Below are 12,880 nucleotides of genomic sequence, written 5' to 3' on the forward strand. Positions count from 1 at the left end.
CCCATTGTGTTCTGTAAGTTTGCGTATGTCATGCATTCATTTTCACTGAATTCTAGGCTTTCTTTGATTTCTTTCTCATTTCTGCCTTGACCCAGTAGTCATTCAGTAGAGAGTTTTTCAGCTTCTCTGAGTTTGTAGGATTGCTGATGTTTCTTTTGTTGAAATCCAGCTTTAATCAGTGGTGGTCTCATATATGCAAGAGGTCATTTCGGTTTTCTTGTATCTGTTGAGACTTGCTTTGTTACCGATTTTGGAGTAAGTTGTGTGAGGTTCTGAGAAGAAGGTATATTCTTTTGTGTTTGAGTGAAATGTTCTGTAGATATCTGTGAGGACCATTTGGTTCATAGCATTTGGTAACTCTAGTATTTCTCTGTTTAGCTGTTGTCTGTATAAACTGTCTGTTGGTGAGAGTGGGGTTTTGAAGTCTTCCATTGTCAATGTGTGAGGGTTGAAGTGTGATTTAAACCTTAGGAATCTTTCTTCTACACACATTGGTGCCCTTGTGTGGACTTTGGTCAAGCAGGGGATCTCCGCCCAAGTTGGGGGGCTGAGACATGGTGATAAGGAGGAGGGGGGACATTGGGGATAGTGGGGGAGGGTACAGAGAGAATGGATATGGTTTAAGGGCTAGTAGCCTATCTGGAGTTCTGGTAGCTAGTGTGCTCTCTAATCTGGTAGGGAGTCTCCTCTTGAGTTTACCTACCTGTTCATCTGGCTGGTGTGGCCTGCACTTGAACCGGATTTAAATATTATTAATGAATTATTTCAACAGGGAGAATTATAAAAGTGTATCAGAGAACTTTTTATGTTTTTTATCGGTTAAAAGATTATGACAGTGGGCTGGGAGATGGCTCTGTGGAAAAAGTACTTGCTATGCAATTGTGAGAACCAGGTCAGTTCAGATCCCCAAAGCCACACAAACAATCTGGCAAATCCATGGTCTACCTGCAATTCCCATGCTTAGAAAGCAGAGGCAGGGATCCCGAGAACAAGCTCACTGGTTATACTAACCAGCCATATGGGGGAACTCTCTGTTCGAGTGGGAGACCCTGCCTCAATATGTGTGGCAGAGAGTGATCAAGGAAAACCTCTAGCCTACAATGCACACACATGTGCAACCGCACACATACATGTACACCACACACACAAGAAAATATTTAATAGTACCTGATTCATCTTTAATAGAAAAGAAACACGGGCAAGATCTAAAAGACAACACACAAAAAGATGATTTTAAAATTCTACAAGTGTATGAAAAGATTTTTTTATAATTATAGCTAAGCAAAGTAAAACAAAACTGAGAATACAGGCATCCCCATTATTTTCAAGAACTGTCAAAAAGTGAAGCATTATTTTCTCCTCCTAAGGAAGCATACATTTTTTAAGTGACTATTTTCATTACCAGTTATGAACAGGCCTGGTCAAGTAAAGAGTAAAAAATGAGCCAGACCTGAGCTGTCTCTACCAGCGATTAAAGTCTGAGAAGCAGACATGTAGTCACGGGGAACAATCGCTGTACCCGTGAGCTGAAGCTGCTGGGTCTCAGAACTGCCAAGGGGGCCTAGCTCACACTGGTACCCCAGACGTCCTTCCTCTCCAGGACAGGAAGATTCCCATCTGGCACAGGAGCTGCTGGGTCTCAGAACTGCGGAGGGGGCCTAGCTCACACTGGTACCCCAGACGTCCTTCCTCTCCAGGACAGGAAGATTCCCATCTGGCACAGGTCCCAGGGCTTTGCGAGCTTAGTTAAGGCTTTTGGGCTTCCCATGTGTGACCTATTTATGTTCTTAAACAGTAAAACCGTGACTTGTTGCTGTTGGACACGTGGATCCGAGTAAAGACTGTTCTGAGAGCAGTGTAGAGGCTTTGAGACACCGTTTAACCCCTTCATATTTAGAAGCCTATCTTAAGGAAACATACTGTTCCTCACTGTGACCAGAATACACGACAAGGAGTGGTGTAAGAGAAGATAGATCTTTCTGGGGTTATGGTTTCAGGTGGTTCTTTCTGTCATGGTGGGGAAGGCATGGCGAGCACAGGAGGTCAAATCAAGAAGTAGACAGATTCCAGCCAGTTCCGAAAGTTTCTAGAACCTTCTAAAATAGTGCCACCAGCTCGGCAGTAAGCCTCCTACTCACATCGTTTGGAGAGACACTTCATCTCCAAACCAAAATAAGAATAATCATAGTTCAGTTGAGGATTTATTTGCAAAAATCTTACCACACTGTCCTTGGGAATCTCAAAAATTAGGAGAATATCATCTCATAGTAGAATACCATGCTTTTGTTAAAGACAAAAATCAAAGGAAACTATCATACAGTATGATGATAAATATGGTAATATTTCTGTTCATTACAAAGGAAATATTAGAAACATTCACATTAGTCATGCAAAATTTTCATTTATGAGGAATTTTTGTTTTATAAATTTTCCTATGGCTTAGTTTAATGTCTGTTTCTGGAGTAATAAATGTCTGTTTTAGGTTTCATTTATTAATGGTAGAATTGTTCATATATATGTGATATATATGTGAACCTATAAAATTTCTTATCTTAAAATTTTATTTTATTTATTATACTTCCTTTTTTATAACACTGAGACATGTGGTATATTATGGGTACATGTTTCTAAGAACTCATCAATTTCTCCTTTACTTCTCTCTCCTCTTGTAGGCATTTGCCTGGTGGCCAGACTTACTGGCTGAGCACGCAGAGAAGTTTTGGGCTTTATTCACAGTAGATATGGATACTGCACTGGAGGCCCAGCCTCAAGACTCCTGGGATAGCTTTCCTCTTTTCCAGCTACTTAACAACTTCCTCAGAAATGACAGTAAGTACCTGTATTTCCCTTCCTATATGAAATGCCAAGGGGTAGGTACATATTATCTGTATGTATGTACATCATCCAAGTCGGATCTCAATTAGAGTTAACATAGATAACTAGAGTGCTTATTGACCTTGCCTGAGTCTCTAGGGCCAGAGTCTGAGGGGAATGACATATCGCATCCTTCCCTGAACTTCAGAACAACTGCTGTCTGGAATAGAAGGCTTTCTCATGACACCTTGAGGATCAGAAAACCCATATAGTCTGAGATGCTCCATCAGTCAAGATTTTCTTTTAATATGCACTATGACTGAAATGATTTCCTCAGAGTGGATTTATCTCCTCAAGTGATTGTAAAATATTGCTATGTGTATTACTTGTTCATTCATATTTAGGGTCCTCTATTGAGACTGTTTCCCACTATAATAATAACTTCCATAGTTATTCTAGTAGGTGCCTAGCACCAGTGTGAACTTGGCTTTTACTAAAATAGTAGTATATAGATTCCTGAACCATTTCTATGATGGCCTTTTCCATGTTCCCCAGACTCAGTTTAGTTACCAGTAGCTGCTCTTACCCTCTGTGTGGGGGTGAGGGCACTCATTCCCTACTTAGTACAGTTCTTGCTGTTACATGCCTGCTGGATTCTGCTTCCTAGAATCTGATCATGATTGTCCTTGATCCTACGGAAATTTTTTGCTTGAGTTTTCTGTTATCCTGGATCATTTAAGTCTCCTTCACACAACAGGCCTTTTATCTTTCTGAGCGTACCTCACTCCATTTCTGTGGGTAACTTTAAAGTTTGGTCCTCAGAACTCTGGTCATAATATCCCCTGAGTCACTTTCTGCTTCTCCGTTGCCAAAGGCTGGTCTCACTCCATCCATGCCTTCTGTACAGATAGAACTTTCTGGATCTTTAAACTCCAAGTCAGATTTTTCTCTCTTTGAAAAGCATTATTACATTCTTTCCATTTAAAAGTTGAATCTTTGCCATTATAGTTGCAGTTTTAATTTTTTATTTACTCTTTAGTTTGGCTCATTGTTAGGAGCTGATATCTTTCTCTATATAGTCATTCATCCCTATGAGTCTACTCCTCTCAAACCAAGACAGAAATCCATGTGGATAAGAAAGCATGATGCTGTATACCCCAGATGCATCCCAAATTTCAGCACCAGCCAAACACAAACCCTGTTATAGTGAGAAAGGCATCATGTTATATGGTCCTTAACAGCATGGGCTTCAGTTCTATAGACTCATATCTCTGCCACTTGACCTTTGACAACAGTTAACCTCTCTGGGCTAGCCAATCTTTATTTACAGAAGGACCGGGGTAATTACACTCACAGGGTCATTGGGTGAGGATGAATGGGATGATGACTCACATGCAATAGATGCTAAGGGATATCTTGGATACTGTAGGCTTTCCGTCTGTAATTTCAGTACTGAGTATTTCTATCAACTTATCCATTCTATTCCATTTTCACTTAATTTCCAAGAAGTCTTTATTCCTACTTCAGATTTAGCCACAGCGCCTAGGCTCAGGAGAGACTAATATATTTAATTGTCCACAATGAATCATTCATTCTGCATGTCAGCCTCAGAGAGCTCAGAAAAGCCAGCTCTGTTTCTTTCTAGCAGGCACAGGCTCTGGAAGCCTTCCATTTCTTGTTGCCTGTCTTCATTCACAGTCTGCTGACAAAATGGAGGTCTGCTTTAAAAAAAAAATAACTTTATCTTTTATGTATAACAATAGGCACATGAATTATGTATTAGGACAGGGGTAAATAAGTATAGACATATTTTTGAGATTGCTTCCTCCATTTGAACAAAAATACAAGGATAAGCAGGACTTGGGGTTATGAGGAACTGAGTTCAACCCAACACTGGCATGAGAAGCCAGGCATGGTGTTATACCCTGTAATCCCAGTGTTAGAGACGTGGAAACGGGTATATCACTGAGCATCTGGGTACATCAGTGAGGATCACTGGCTGATTGTCAAGCATAAGCTGCAAAATCCCAGACCAGTAAGTAACACTGTCTCAAAAAGCAATACCTGAGGAAGGACACTGAAGTGACCCCTATCCTCCACCCTTATGTGCACATGAACAAATGTGCATATACACACAAAGAAGTAACCGTATTAATTATCTGTGTTGGTGTTCATTAATGTTCACATTCAAATGGTAAAGATGATAAAGCATATAAGTTGTATAAAATAACCTGGATTTTTTATATAGGAAAGTTAAATAGTATATAGATTTCTTGAAATTTTTTCTTGAATACTTACAAGTACATCAATGATTTAATATTGTTTTTATTTATTTTTGAGAAATATTCATGCATTTTCAAGTGTAAATGTCTGAAATATCAGAGTGAGAACCACAGCATTCTTTAATCTTCATTTTATTGTGTATGTATATATGTGTGCCCAGGCATGTGTATGTAGACCACAAGTATGCGTGAAGCCACATAGGTCAGAAGAGGGCATCAGATCACCTAGAATTGGAGTTACAGGCAGTTGTGGGACCTGAGAACCAAATATGAGTCCTTTGTAAGAACAATGAGGGCTTTTAACCGTTGAACCTTCTCTCAAGACCCAAGAAAATCAAATATTTTAATTTGGGAGTAGATTCATAAATTTATAAATTCGAGTTCAAGGGGTGTTTTATTCCACTCCTATTTAATGTTTTCTTAAAACTAACTACAGTTTAGCACGTATGCTACTATTTTGGGTTATTTTGCTGTGCAGTCATAGATCCACAGAGAAGTATTTATTAGAGACCTCTTTGGGGCCCTGTCAAAATTGAGGGTGCCTGTATCTTGGCTTGGATTTTGCAGTGATTAACAGATTTTTAGAAAACATCAATTATTTCTGAGAAAAACAGCTCCTTCATGTAGTGAGGTAAATAAAAAGTTCCCCAGTGCCATAATTGCCTTTTGGTACGAGGAGATTGGTGCAGCCTAGGGAATTGAAGGAAAATGAACAATTTTCATCCCAAACTCACAAGTTTTGCTTCAAAAGCAAAGTCACTAAATAATTCTCAGCAGTTGCTAAAACATTCTTTTTTTTTCCTGGTTGTTACTATCACTTTTGATGATAATTAAGACAATTGTAGATAACCGTGTGTTTGTTTTATTACGTTCCTTTGATGACGATTTGGTGAAATCTGTTTAAATATTTAGTGTCAATTTAAAGTGCCCTCAAATCATCCATTTTGAAATCCATGGGAAAACATTGTCTTTCCTTTAGTCTCCCTGAAAGGGAGATTTACATAACGGACATGCTGTTGCAGTTTTTACCATATTGACCCAATTAGAGTTATTGTCCAAATCCCAATTAATTACAACTTAAACTAGCCAGGAACATGAGCAGCAGAGAATTCTGAGTGGTCAGTGTTGGGATGGGAGGTAATTTGCTGAATAAATGGTGCTTCCTTATACAGATGATTGTGTACGGGGGAGGTGTGTGCTGCAGAAGGTGACCTGCTACTTGCGGAGGATTTTAAATGATCATGGCGTATTACTAATAAATGATTCATCTTATATTTGCTTTTCCAAAATTTAAAATGACTAAGACCATTCAAGATGAGATACCAATTATTATTTGTACCTTATAGGTGAACCGCTTTTACTGTCCCCATAAGTTATTTTCCATTATTTAAAATGAGCTGTTTTATCTTTTGGCCTGTGGAGGAGGGGATCCTAGGGAAGGACTCTTGGTTTTCCAGCTGAGGAAGCTGAGGCTGGTGAAGGCAGTGAGCCCGAGCAGGACCCTAGCATACAGGCAGTTAGGGACAGAAGTGGGGCTGCAGCAAGATCACTCTGTCACCAGCTCAGCTTCATTCCACAGGAACAAACCATGTTCTGGGGGCATTTATATAACAATATTATTTTTAAAGAATTTCTTGAGCTTTTAATTTTAGCTTAGAAAATACTTTTGGGGCCCCGGGTTATGCGGACAGAAGGGCAGTGCCGGTTATGAAGTACAGAAAGGGTCAGGTAAAGGAGTGGATTATCTGAGCGTACATGTTAGGAGCATCTGCGACAAGATTTCCAGGGGAAATTAGTGGAGAAATGGAGTGCAGACCTCACATTCAGTTTCTCTTTGAAGGAGGAGAAAGATATTATGTCTGAGGTGTGTGACTTCCCTTGCAGCTAACGATGTCGAGAGCACACTGGCGCTCCGAGAACACTTGGAGATGAAGTGTGCTTTTCCTCAGGGGGAAGGGTACCAGCTGCATCACGCTTTTAGCAACTGTCCCCAACCTCCCACCCTCACGGCCTCACCCACTGATTCCCAGAGCAAGGCTGGTGAGGTAAACAAACTTGGGTTCCTTTCCTGGCCAAAAAAGGCCGAGCTTCTGCTTGCCTTCCAGGCGGCCTCCGTGCACCCCATCTGCTCCCCCGACTAGAGATAATGAGATAGGCAGTCACTTTCAGAGGGAGCCAGGGAAGCACATTTGGAGAGAGGTGTATGAAAAGTGGAAGGGAAAACAAATGTCTTCCTAATGAAGCAATTACCACGATAGTTAAAAGATAGCTAAGTGACTACAAGGCAACTACAGATAGAGTCTACCCTGGCATAGGCTTCTCCCCAATTGTCCCATGGAGAATAGACGCAGCAGTGACCGCTCCTGACGAATGAAAGGCATTCACAAATGGCACCGGTCGCTTCTTTCAGCTCTCCTGAAAGGCAGGCCCTTGCAGAGAGTCACCTTTTAATCTGTGGCTATGCTAGCAAGTGGCAAATGACCATTCTACTGGGAACTGATTCCCAAGCGAAAAATACCACGGTGCTTCTTCCTTAATTAACAGCCTTTTCACATTGCTAGCACATTAAAGCCAGCCCGAAGAACACCCGTGCTTATGTAATCAATGTCACAGCGTCTCTGCCTAAAGGAATAATAAATGTTCGGGCTCAACACTAAGTGAAAACCTGTTCCCCAAGACTTTCACCTCCATAAAGATGGACTCATAAAAAAATCGAAATAGGGAAAAATTGGAATTTGGTCTCGTGAGGATAAAAAGGCTAGTGTTAATAATTAACAGGGAGAGTGAAGAGGAGTCAAATTAGCCATAATAGAGCCCAGAGTGACTGGCAAAGTCACCTCTCATTATCAAAAAACTCATTAAGAAATGAAGAGGTGGAAATCCCGCTGGGCTATTCTCACACTTAGGCTGTATCAGAGATTATTTTTCCGATTTCTTTCAAATGATGAACTGTTAGGTCACCATATTGTATATTAGGTTAATCTTCAAGCTTTGAAATATGAAGGACTGACACCTGCGTGTCATTCTACCCCCAGTGCTTAAATGAGCTGTGTGTCTGCAGTCCACGAGGCGGTGTTTATAGAGTTATCTGTATATACATACACAGGGAACAATGCAGAATGGGTATAAATTCTACATTACACCTTGGTTGTGTGCCTGCAGTTTTAGGGATAGCTCCTCTCAAATGATGGGATGACAACCCAGTAGGAAAATGTATTGAACTCTAATCCCTAGAGATGATTGAATTTAAAATTATACAACAGAATTTATTCTCCTGAACAGAAAAGGAAAGAGTTATAAAAGCAGCAGACAGTAGCATTTTCTTTCCTTGCAATTCCGCAGGACAACTCCAGTTTCTATGTCTCACGTAGACATTTCTGAAACCATTTCAATCCTCATTTGCTCTATTTAGGATTTGCTTGCTTAAAGATAACAACCTGTTCTAACAGGTGCCTGTGTCTGTCACAGAAGATGTACGGAAACATTTATGAATTCTCCTTCTCAACCTCAAAAACCCCAGACTTGACTAACAATGAGCCTGCTGCAGCCACACACACTTGCTTCCACTACAGAAGAAGGTATTATGGGACCTGACTGCAAACATCAGAAAGCTGTGGCACATGGAATAAAATCAGACTTTCACCTCTTGCTCTGATGTTAAAGAATCTCATAAAGTCATCCTGAGGACTGCTGGAGATGAAGGCATTGTCGTCCTGAGCTTTGGTTAAAAATTCCTACTGAGTTGTGCCTGAATAAAACTCATATAAAACAAAATATGTGGATAAAGTAAGAAATGATTCCTGTCTCTAAGAAGCATGAAAATTAGTGGTCAATAGAAACATTTCTATGTTACTAAATATAAAATAATAAATGGTTATAGCAGATAAACAACTCAGTCTCTGTTCTAGCCCCTGAAAGTTTTTATTTATGGTTACAAAATTACATTTGTTATATTGATTGTATCCATTCAATAGGTATATTTACCTTTCTTGCCTCCAAAGTAAGAAACACTGTAACATCTGAGCTTTCAGTTGTCACCTCTCTGTAGGTATATTATGTGCATACACGTGTCTGTTTATGGCTTCTAGCAAGTGCCTTGAGAGGAAAGGAAGAAATGAGTATGGTTTTAGGAACTTACTCTGGTAGTTAGCATATAAGTTAAATATTTGGTAAACCATATAAAATTGCTTTTCAAAAATTTTAACTGATTGAGGCTAGCAAAACTCAGTGAGTAAAGGCACTTTCAGCCAAGTCTAATGACCTGAGTTCAATTCTCAGGACCTGCATGATGGAAGAGGAGAATTGATTCCAGCAAGTTATTCATTCTCATTCTCTCTCTCTCTCTCTCTCTCTCTCTCTCTCTCTCTCTCTCTCTCTCTCTCTCTCTCTCTTTTTCTCTTTCTCTCTCTTTCCCCACATACAAAAGTAAGTAACTAAGTGTGTTAAAATGTAAGTGAATGGTTAATGAAATCCACTGTGCTTTCTACTTAAATTGAGTGGGAAGCTATCGTAACTTCTATTAGAAGCTGTATGCAGGAAGCACATTTATTGAGTGTGCATTTAATATGCCAGGCTCTCGGCTGGGTGCATGATGCTGCTGTCAGCCACAAGTCTCCTCACTTCCCTCCTGAAATGCCGATTCAGGTTTCCTGTACTGCTTGTCTTTGTTCTGTGTATATGTAAACCTGAAGAGTGACTATTAATTTTATACCTTAATCCATTGTCTAAATCTTGCTGCATGTTGGTAGAATTTGTATTCCCTTGAATAATTATCTCATAGCAAAGTCTCTCAGTTTGTCTTGTGGTTGGTGGTGTTTACTTTGTTTTGTTATCTATTACAAATTACACTTTTACTTATAAAATAACCAATTAGAATTTGAGGGAGAATAATCATTCTTACCAGTAATTCACTAATGCCAACTAATTGGAAGGCAGAGCAGCAACATAAAAGCAGATTATATAGTTCAAGAGAGAGCAGCATGAGTTTACCCTGAAAACAATACATGAACACCTCATTTGTCTATTCATTTTACTCAGTAATCATTGTCTTAGTAATTTTTATTAATTAGATCATAAAGTATGTTGAAATATTGCTATTAAAAGCCTCTGTCAAATACTTTTTATTTACTAATTATTGGAGATGTTCAACTAATTAGGCCCTCTGCATCATGAGTTTTGCTTTATTTAGGCCTTTTTCTTCCTTTCCTGTTATTTTTACTAGTACTATAAGATATCATATCAGGCATGTTGCTTCATTCTCTAACAAGGTGATATTTCAGTACATGGAATCTGGGAAGAAATGGTTATTTTGGTCAGTTCGGTGCTGAATCTCCATTCAAGTAGCTGTAGCCATTTTTTTAAGATTCCAGGGCAATCCATGGCTCTTCCACATCTGGAGTACAATGTCAGAAATAATCTTGACACTGGGGGAGATGCCTGAGTTGGGCCGCCGTGAGTTTGAGGCTAGTCTGGTCAACATCGAGGGTACTAGGCCAATACGCCAGAACCACACAGTGAAAAAAATAAGAAAGAAACCTCCTTGAACGAAGCCAGGTTGAACACCTGCCCTTTCCAGTGCGTTGTTGCAATGGTACCTTGTAAAGCCATAAGTTAGACAGGTGACGGCAGCAAATCCTTACCACAGTAGAAGATTCCTGATGCCTCAGGCTACCTCTGAGAGGGGCTTCTGTCTGATGGAAGTAGGGTGAGAGCTGGCAGATGGGCAAGCAGGGACAAGCACACGGTGACTGACAGGTGTGAATTTCTGTAGCCGTGCTGTCCCACACTAGTGTGCTCTCCCTGCTTCTCACCTGCCTCTCCCTTCTTCCTGCTCTTTCCTCCCCACTCTCTATGTGCTGTTTCTCCCCTGCCTCTCTTTCCCTTCCCGTCGCCCCCTCATCTGTTTCACTGTGCCCTTCTTTCCCTTTCCCCCGTCTCTCTCTGCTTTTATTTCTCTGTAATTACAAGCTAATACTGTCAGGTTTTCTTATTTTTTTAAAATGTGGCTTTTAAAAAATCAAAAAGGAAAGCAGGGGATATATCACATTGCTAGAACAAGTACCTAGAACCTGAGTTCAGTCCCAGAACTCCCCAAATTAAAGGCAAGTGTCAGCTGAAATTGGAGCAAACTTCTAGCCAAAATTCATTACTTGTTATTGAAATTCATAAGAAGTATAGCTCATCTTCATTTTCTTCAAGTCATGCATGAAATAATCACATTGCTAGTAGTAATAACTGACAAAAAAATTCTATTTGTGCCATATCCATTAAAATAAGAAGGCCTCTTATCCAGTAGAAATTTTAGCAGCCAGATCTATGGATCATAATAGAATTTATCATGACGGTATCATCTAATAACATCTTATATAAAATGTGAAGAATATACAGGCCTCAGTTAGCAATATAGCTGTCATTTGATGCAATATTCCAAAAAGTAGCTTGTTTTTGTGTCCAAAATATTCATTCATACATCCAACACATAAACACTACTGTAAGCCAGGCCTCAGCTCAATACTGAGAAAACGTATGATCCCTACCTCAAGGACTAGTGCTAACATAAGGAGGAAGGAGAGAGGGATAACTGTAGAGAGAGAAAACGACATCAACTAATAGGGTTTAAAATTGAAAGCATGGAAAAGCCAATAACCAGTCAAGGAAGAGGGGGCAGAATAAAGTATTAGTAATGATATGAGAATTTGAGTGACTTAAGAAAATTGCCACAGGAAATATGGGCCACAAGCACCAGAAATGGACTGGAGAGGCCACGGTAGGGTGTCATCGAGAGCCTAATGCCTTGCTGAAGCTTTCAGGATTATTGGAGGGCCACATGGAAGGACTGTAGTGTGGGGGTGGGGGATAGTTTTACTCTTTTTGTAAACCCTCCTGCTTGACCCTGTGAGCAGATGAGCTGACCAAGGGAAAAATAGGAACCAAAAGGCCAATTAGGAAATAACTGCATCAGTCATTGCTGACGAGAACAGACTGAGTAGCAGCCGCAGAGATAAGCAGAGGACCAACCAGGTGCAAAGACGTGGGGGCCAGAAGACACACGGGTCTTGATTACTGACTGGATGTAGGGAGTGAAGAAAAGACTGTGACACTCAACTCAGCAATGCTGGTGTAGAGATGAGATTGGAAATCTCCACTTTGACTCCGGAGTGGGAATACAAAAATTGGGAAATGCAATGCTTTGATTCATTATATTATTTCATTATATTCTTTTTCACACAATGTTTTTGATCATATTCTTGTCCCTCCCCCATATCCTCCCAGATCTTCTTCATCTCCCTACCCACTCCAAGCTATTTCTTTCACCTAAAAAACTAAATAAATAAAACAAAAAAATGACAAAATAACAACAAAAAAGAAAATCAAAACATACAAGACAACGAAGCTGTACTTTCCAAATATAAAGACAACACTTGCTAGAAGTACCTGTGAGTCAACTTCCACTTAATCTTAAAATTATTGCAACATTTAATAACATCATTGAAAAGAATTATTTTAGACTTCTGCCTTTTATTAAGCTGTGAATTCACTGCCAAATCGCCTGATATCTCTGTAAAGTAGCTTTTTTAAAAAAAATATTTATTTATTTATTTATTATTTATTGTGCATACAATATTCTGTCTGTGTGTATGACTGCAGGCCAGAAGAGGGCACCAGACCCCATTACAGATGGTTGTGAGCCACCATGTGGTTGCTGGGAATTGAACTCAGGACCTTTGGAAGAGCAGGCAATGCTCTTAACCTTTGAGCCATCTCTCCAGCCCTGTAAAGTAGCT

The 12,880-nt window shown here is 39.9% G+C and overlaps 1 protein-coding gene across 8 annotated transcripts in view; it reads left to right on the top strand.

The window, feature by feature from the left end:
• Window positions 1-12,880, top strand: part of Cadps2 (calcium dependent secretion activator 2) — a 529,236-nt gene that overhangs the window by 448,242 nt on the left and 68,114 nt on the right. For all 8 annotated transcript variants that reach the window (XM_057791365.1, XM_057791395.1, XM_057791386.1 and 5 more), the window contains one exon: window positions 2,673-2,829. In XM_057791365.1, coding sequence (XP_057647348.1) covers window positions 2,673-2,829 — 157 coding nt within the window. The remainder of the gene's footprint in view (window positions 1-2,672; window positions 2,830-12,880) is intronic.

Source organism: Chionomys nivalis, chromosome 1, assembly GCF_950005125.1.
Source record: "Chionomys nivalis chromosome 1, mChiNiv1.1, whole genome shotgun sequence".
In the NCBI taxonomy this organism is placed as follows: domain Eukaryota; kingdom Metazoa; phylum Chordata; class Mammalia; order Rodentia; family Cricetidae; genus Chionomys; species Chionomys nivalis.